Source organism: Alligator mississippiensis, chromosome 8 (assembly GCF_030867095.1).
Source record: "Alligator mississippiensis isolate rAllMis1 chromosome 8, rAllMis1, whole genome shotgun sequence".
In the NCBI taxonomy this organism is placed as follows: Eukaryota; Metazoa; Chordata; order Crocodylia; family Alligatoridae; genus Alligator; species Alligator mississippiensis.
The window spans coordinates 74,450,633-74,457,878 of record NC_081831.1 but is presented as its reverse complement, the minus strand read 5'-3'; the positions used below and the strand labels follow the sequence as shown (position 1 = coordinate 74,457,878).

At 50.0% G+C, this 7,246-nt stretch overlaps 1 protein-coding gene across 1 annotated transcript; it reads left to right on the top strand.

Moving 5' to 3' along the window:
* Window positions 1-1,454: 1,454 nt before the first annotated feature.
* On the top strand, window positions 1,455-6,822 carry HMGB3 (high mobility group box 3). The gene is made up of 5 exons (XM_059732872.1): window positions 1,455-1,545; window positions 3,606-3,762; window positions 4,205-4,344; window positions 5,016-5,190; window positions 5,812-6,822. The coding sequence occupies exons 2-5, from the start codon at window positions 3,613-3,615 to the stop codon at window positions 5,953-5,955; spliced, it is 609 nt and encodes a 202-aa protein (XP_059588855.1). The 5' UTR covers window positions 1,455-1,545; window positions 3,606-3,612; the 3' UTR covers window positions 5,956-6,822.
* The last annotated feature ends 424 nt before the right edge of the window (window positions 6,823-7,246 follow it).

The window sequence follows — 7,246 nt, the reverse complement described above, 5'->3', positions numbered from 1 at the left end:
TTTATTCCATCTTCTTCCTCCCTCCGCTAGCTTGTCCCTCTCCCCTCCAGCTTATCTTCGCTGCTCCCCCTGCTCCTGGGGCTCCTTCTCCCAGCTTCATTTATAGACTCATAGACAGGGACAGGATCTCAGGAGGTGCCATCCACTGCACCGCCAAATCAGGATCCCCCCCCCCCTTCTCTCTGCACATCCACTGCACCGCCAAATCAGGATCCCCCCCCCCCTTCTCCCTGCACATCCACTGCACCGCCAAATCAGGACCACCCCCTTCTCTCTGCACATCCACTGCACCGCCAAATCAGGACCACCCCCCCTTCTCTCTGCACATCCACTGCACCCCCAAATCAGGACCACCCCCTTCTCTCTGCACATCCACTGCACCGCCAAATCAGGACCACCCCCTTCTCTCTGCACATCCACTGCACCCCCAAATCAGGACCACCCCCTTCTCTCTGCACATCCACTGCACCCCCAAATCAGAACCAACCCTTCTCTCTGCACATCCACTGCACCGCCAAATCAAGACCACCCCCTTCTCTCTGCACATCCACTGCACCCCCAAATCAGGACCACCCCCTTCTCTCTGCACATCCACTGCACCGCCAAATCAGAACCAACCCTTCTCTCTGCACATCCACTGCACCGCCAAATCAGGACCACCCCCTTCTCTCTGCACATCCACTGCACCCCCAAATCAGAACCAACCCTTCTCTCTGCACATCCACTGCACCGCCAAATCAAGACCACCCCCTTCTCTCTGCACATCCACTGCACCCCCAAATCAGGACCACCCCCTTCTCTCTGCACATCCACTGCACCGCCAAATCAGAACCAACCCTTCTCTCTGCACATCCACTGCACCCCCAAATCAGGACCACCCCCTTCTCTCTGCACATCCACTGCACCCCCAAATCAGGACCACCCCCTTCTCTCTGCACATCCACTGCACCGCCAAATCAGGACCACCCCCTTCTCTCTGCACATCCACTGCACCGCCAAATCAGGACCACCCCCTTCTCTCTGCACATCCACTGCACCCCCAAATCAGGACCACCCCCTTCTCTCTGCACATCCACTGCACCGCCAAATCAGGACCACCCCCTTCTCTCTGCACATCCACTGCACCCCCAAATCAGAACCAACCCTTCTCTCTGCACATCCACTGCACCGCCAAATCAGGACCACCCCCTTCTCTCTGCACATCCACTGCACCCCCAAACCAGGACCATCTCTCCCCCCCCGCTTGCCCCCTCTCACACCCACCCACCTACCCCAAACCAGGACCATCCCCCCCTGGCGCGGGGGCGCGGGGCTGTTCTTTTTGAATGAATGACTCCCGCGGCGGCGGCCAATGAGGGGCGGGCGGTGCTGCATATTCATGAGGCGCGCGGCCAATGGCGGGGCGAGGAGGCTGTTTTAAACGGCGGAGCCCCGCAGCCAATCAGGCCGCTCTCGTGGGCAGCCAACGCGAGGCTGAGCCGAGCGAGCGAGCGCGGACCGCGTCGTGCCCTGCGCTCAGCCTCCGCCGGCCGCCGAACAATACAGGTAGGCTCCGCGCCGCTCCGCGGGGCGCGCAGGCCCCAACCGCCGCGGGGGCCCCGCCTATCCGCCGAGGGGGGGGGAGGCGACCCCTTCCCTCCCCTTCCCCCCACTCCCTCCCCTCCCCCCTCACCCCCCGTTTCCGCGGGCGCTCCGCGCGGCCCCGCGCAGCCTGGCGGAGCGCTCGGAGCGCACAGACGTGCAGCCGCGTCGCGCTTTGCGCCCCCCCCTGCCCCCCCGCGGGGCGGGTTGCGCGGGGCGCGGAGCGGCCGGGCTGTCATGGCTGCACGGGAGTCTTTGTTAGGCGGCGGGGGAAGGAGGGGGGGGCGCGTGGGGGCCGCTCCCCGCGCCCCTCGTGCGCCCCCGCGGGGCCCGGCGCGGGGCGGGGGCGGCCGGGGCGGGGGCCGGGGCGCGGCGGGGGCCGGGCGGCGCGGCGCGGGGCCGAGGGGGGCGTGGGGCTTTGTTAGGCATCGCCGCCGCGCTGCCGGCGAGGAGCCATTTTAAGCGAGGGAGCCGGCGACGGGCGAGGAGAGGAGGGGAGAGGAGCGGCCGCGTCTTTCTCTCTCTCCCTCTCCCGCTCCCGCTTCCCTCCCGTGCACCCGGGGCAGGGGCCGCCGCCCCGCGCCGCCCCCCGGCCCGCCGCCCGCGCCCCCCCCGCCGGCCCGGGGGCTCATTTCAGGGGCACTTTCTTTCATGAAGAAGCATTTCACAAAATGGAAGATGAATTATTGGTGTCTTGGTGACCTGTCGTTTTTTTTCTTTTCTTTTCTCTTTTTTTTTGTTTTGTTTTCTTCTTTTTCTCTTTTCTCTCTTTCATTCTCTCTTTTTTTTTTTTTTTTTTTTTCTCCCTTTAAAAAAAAAAATTTTTTTCTTTTTTTTTTTTTTTTTTTTCCCCTCCTTCCAGCTCGGCCCCGCTCCTGCCCCGCGTCGCTTGGGTGACCTTGGAGGGGAGGGGAGGGGAGGGCTGGGGGGGGGGAGAAGATGGCGGGAAGCAAAGACAGGGGGGCTCTATTATTTTTATTTATTTTTTTTTTTTAAACAAAAAATAATCTCACCCCCATGAAAGTTTGCAGCTTGTCCCATCCCTGTCCCTGTTTTGGGGGGATTATCCCCCCCTTATTTAATGGGGTGATTGATTGATTTTTATTTTATTTATTTATTTATTTATTTATTTATTTATTTTATCCAACCCCTCCTCCCCCATGGATAAAGTCCCTGTTTGCATGGCTCATCCGCCCCCCTGCCGGCTATAAAATCTTTAATGTGGCCCCACTAAAAATATTTTTAAATATTTCAAATATTTTACAGCTTTTCCTTTTTAAAATAAATAAAGGCAACGTATTGCTGCAGAGGGCTGGGAAATGAGCCCGGGGTGTGGGGGGGGGGGAGCCATCTAAAGTTAGCATCCCACCCCCCCTCCCGTCACTCGGTGGCTGGCTGATCGCAGCCGCGCATTGACCAGCACGCGGCTGCGCTCCGGCTCGTGGTGGAGCGAGAGCGAATGCTACTTGGCTTGCAGAGCGTGGCAGGTCATGCGGTATTTGAGGCTGACCATTACCGCACGCTGGGGTTTTTGAGGGGGGGGGGAGGGGATGTTCCTTTGTAAGCTGGGGGATTGCGTTCATAACGAGAGACATCGGTCCAGCTGTCTCACTTGGTTGACAACTACTTATAGGTGAACTTGGCTCTCCTCAAGGAAGTAGGAGGCTGGTACTGCGTATACTGTTCAAGCACTAATGTGACAGCTGGCTAAAATACACATCCCTTCATATATATAAAAATAGTGATGTATGTAGACAAAAAAATAGAAATATAAAATATATCATAATAAAAAAAATAATTCTAGGACCCCCCCCCCCCCCCCCCCCCCCCCAAAATGCATATAGACCTAGGAGTGTTCAGTTTCTCAGCTTGCTTGGAGCTGTGACCCAGGCCCTGAAGGCAGAACTGCTTCATCCAAACTGGATCAGAGTTTCCTCATTACTGATGCAAACAAATATATATAAATATAGATTTATTTTTTTTTTTCTCCCCCCCCCCCACCCGCCTCCTCCCTATTTCTGCAGAGTCAAGATGGCTAAAGGTGACCCGAAGAAGCCGAAGGGAAAGATGTCTGCTTATGCCTTCTTTGTGCAGACCTGCCGTGAAGAACATAAGAAAAAAAACCCAGAGGTCCCAGTCAACTTTGCAGAGTTTTCCAAGAAGTGCTCAGAGAGGTGGAAGGTAAAGTAACCTGGGGCCATGCCTTGAAGTGACAGCAGTTCCTCTGGCATCATAACTTCCCATGGCAACTTTTGTTATTCAAACCAAGAGTCCCCTTTTTCCTTAGATTTAACCCTGTACTAAAAAAACATTGGAGTGTTTTCCCCCCTCATGACAACTTGAGGGGAAAAAAGAAGCACTGAAAACCTATGGTGTGTGCTTCCTACTTTTCCAGCCTGGCTCTAACAGAAGGTCACCACCCCATGTATTTTAGCAACCCCTGCGCCTGTTTTGGGCACACTGTCAATGGCTACTTCAACCAGAAACAGAGCTCCTTGATAAAGGGCCCCTTGCCCCCAAAATGGCCTCTATCCAGGGGAAGCTGTCTGGTTGGAGAATCCTGTTTTTGAAGTAACTCTCCAGCTGCCTGGGTGCTTAACTAATCACGTGTTTCTTCTTTCAGACCATGTCAAGCAAAGAGAAGGCCAAATTTGATGAAATGGCAAAAGCCGACAAGGTACGATATGATAGGGAAATGAAGGATTATGGACCAGCTAAGGGTGGCAAGAAGAAGAAGGACCCAAATGCGCCCAAACGACCACCGTAAGTAGCTTTGCTGCACTTGTCTTTCCACCAAAGATTAGCCATTGTGAGTTAGCTGTTTATCTAAGAGATGTAAATTTGTACGTGCAACCTTCTTACTCCCCATAATTTTGAATGGGTTTATTGATGTTTCATAGCTATATGTAACTTTAGGCAGTTGAAGTCCTCCACCTTGTGTAGCTAGATGGATGGTTGTGAAACTTCCTTAGAGTGGTGGTGGCGCTTAATAAAGTTGGAAAATATGAAAGCATTCCTGTGAGAGGCACAAAATATTCTAAATTCACCAGTTTCAGTCTCTTGCTTTAAGAAGAAAAACTTTCACACAGCTTTCTCTCCTTTTTTTTTTTTTTCCTTCCTTATCCCCCTAGACTCCTTACATTAAAAAAAGAAAAATGCTTTTCCAGGCCTCTTTATAAGTAGACCCAAATGTTTGAAAAACACTCTTCCTCTTCCCCTCCCTCCCCCCCCCCCCCAAAACAAAACAAAAACCAACAAAAAAAAAAACAAAAAAACCCCCAACCCCTTGTGAATCATTTAGGTTGAATGCTAATTAAAAGGGCTGGAAGTCTCTTCTCTCTCTCTCTCTCTCTCTCCTGTCTTTCTGTCCCAGTTGTAATCTCCCCCTTTTTAAATCAGCTGCTCATCTTAATGTTCAACTTTTTTCCTCCAAGGTCTGGCTTCTTCCTCTTCTGTTCAGAATTCCGTCCCAAGATTAAATCTACAAATCCAGGCATTTCTATTGGGGATGTAGCAAAGAAACTTGGTGAAATGTGGAACAACCTCAGTGATGGTGAAAAGCAGCCTTACAATAATAAGGCAGCTAAACTGAAGGAGAAGTATGAGAAGGTAAGGCTAGGCTGTAAGTCACGTGTCTGTTTGAAATGAGAACTGATGTGGGGAATAAACGCTGCTTTTTTTTTTTTGTCTTAACCAAAAAGAGACTTTGTTAAGAATTGCTCAGTAACAAGAGGTTGTTGGAGCTAGACCTAGCGTGTGGGCTTTGTGCTGTATAGTACACTTCTGTAGCCTTCTAACTAGTGTATCAGACCTCATGATGGAGCTTATCCTCTGGGAAGCTTCAGGCAGGTCAGTCTCCTCCTCCCTAGAATACGTAGTGGGTAGCTATATAATGTGAAGCACTGGCTGCTGACTCTGCTGAAGAAATGACTTTATAGTGCTATTAAAGTGACTTAAATATCTTAATGCCCATTAACTTCCAAGAGCAAATTTCTTGCTGGCTCTTTCTCTCTCTCTTTTTAAGAAACCCTAAAAAGCTATGAGCACAAGATGCAAACACTAACCAGTCTAGTTCAGGGCCTGCAAGCTCATATATTGTTATGCCAGCTGCCTCTCCTTTGAGGGAGGTTGGTTTGGAGAGTCAGTACCTCTGTAGGCTAAGTCTGGGTGTAGAAATGCTTTATACACATACTGCTTGGAGCCAATGAAGACATCCTCTTGACTTTGCAGGATGTTGCAGACTACAAGTCTAAAGGAAAGTTTGATGGTGCAAAGGGCGCAGCAGCCAAAGCTGCTCGGAAAAAGGTAGAGGAAGAAGACGAGGAGGAGGAGGAGGATGAAGAGGAGGAGGATGAAGAAGACGATGATGAATAAAACTGTACAATACTTGTCTCCATGTGAATACCATAGAGTAGGGGAAACACCGTAAATGCAGCACCTCTCATTTGAGCTGGTGTCTGTTGCCCTCATTAGGCTTAATTACAAAATTTGGATTCTGATCGCATTGTAGTTTCTAAAAGTGCTCTAGAAATTGTAACTGGTTTACATGAAGTGGCCATGGGTGTTGGTGAGCACCCTGAAACTGTATCAAAGTTGTACATATTTCCAAACATTTTTAAAATGAAAAGGCGCTCTAGTGTTCTCCTCACTCTGTGCACTTTGCTGTTGGTGTAACAAAGCATTTAAAAATGTTTCAAGCATTTTTTTTTAATTTGTAAGGTGGTGTTACTATATGGTTATTGGCTAGAAAATCCTGGGTTATAAACTGTACATATCTATAGTTTGTAAAAACTAGACAAATTCTTGTGGTACATGCTTAGAGCTATGATGCCTTAGGGAGCGGTGATTTTACTTTGGAAGGCTGTCCCCTTCCACGGGGTGCCATGGCCCAAAGCATGCACTGTGAGGGTAGATCTATTTACACTACAGTGGGCGTCCATTTAGCTTAAAGTTGTCTTTCTGTATATAGTGAAATAGCATTCTGCTGCCATTCTTAGTTGTGGAAGGGGGTTCAGCTGGCATGAGAAGTGTATGGATTTTTTTAGTTAAGTGCGGTAGTTTTTAAACTGAAACTGTAGACCTCTCTTCATTGCCAACGAAGTGAAGAGCAAGTGCAGCAATTGAAGTTCAAAAACACTCTGTACTTAAGCAAACTTGCAACGTTCTGTTGGTTTTTTTTTGTATGTTTAGAATGCTGAAATGTTTTTGAAGCAAAAAATAAACAGTATTACATTTTTAAAACTGTTCTTGACAACACTCTACATTTCTGGTTTAAAGGTGTTCAAATAGTGTGGGTGGGGGGGAAGGGGAAAAGTTGACTGAAGTTTGTGGCATCCTTCAGGGCTGGTAACTTCTAGGAAACAGTCTGTCTCGAGGATAAATGGTGGCCAGCCAAAACTGGCTGAACTGAAAGAGATGGCTACTCCAGCTAATATGCAATCTTAACTGTTTTATGGCTGAGTGGCATAAGATGCTATGCAAGTTTGAACTTTATTACTTGAACATGGGAGCTTAAGTGAACATTCGTGACTTAATTGTTCGCGTGAGAGGTGTGTGTATATTGCAGCATTCAGAGATGCAGAAAGGTAGGTGGCTAGGAATGAGGCTGACTCCATTGAGCAAGTATAAAAGCGTACGCTGGATTTTTTTATTCCCCCCCCCCCCC

What these genes read in the sequence shown, in the direction of transcription:
- HMGB3 (XM_059732872.1), top strand. Translation starts at nt 3,613, where the DNA reads ATGGCTAAAGGTGACCCGAAGAAGCCGAAGGGAAAGATGTCTGCTTAT. An exon ending in AGTGCTCAGAGAGGTGGAAG is followed by an intron (nt 3,763 to 4,204) that starts GTAAAGTAACCT and finishes TTCTTCTTTCAG; the next exon opens with ACCATGTCAAGCAAAGAGAA. An exon ending in AATGCGCCCAAACGACCACC is followed by an intron (nt 4,345 to 5,015) that starts GTAAGTAGCTTT and finishes TTTTCCTCCAAG; the next exon opens with GTCTGGCTTCTTCCTCTTCT.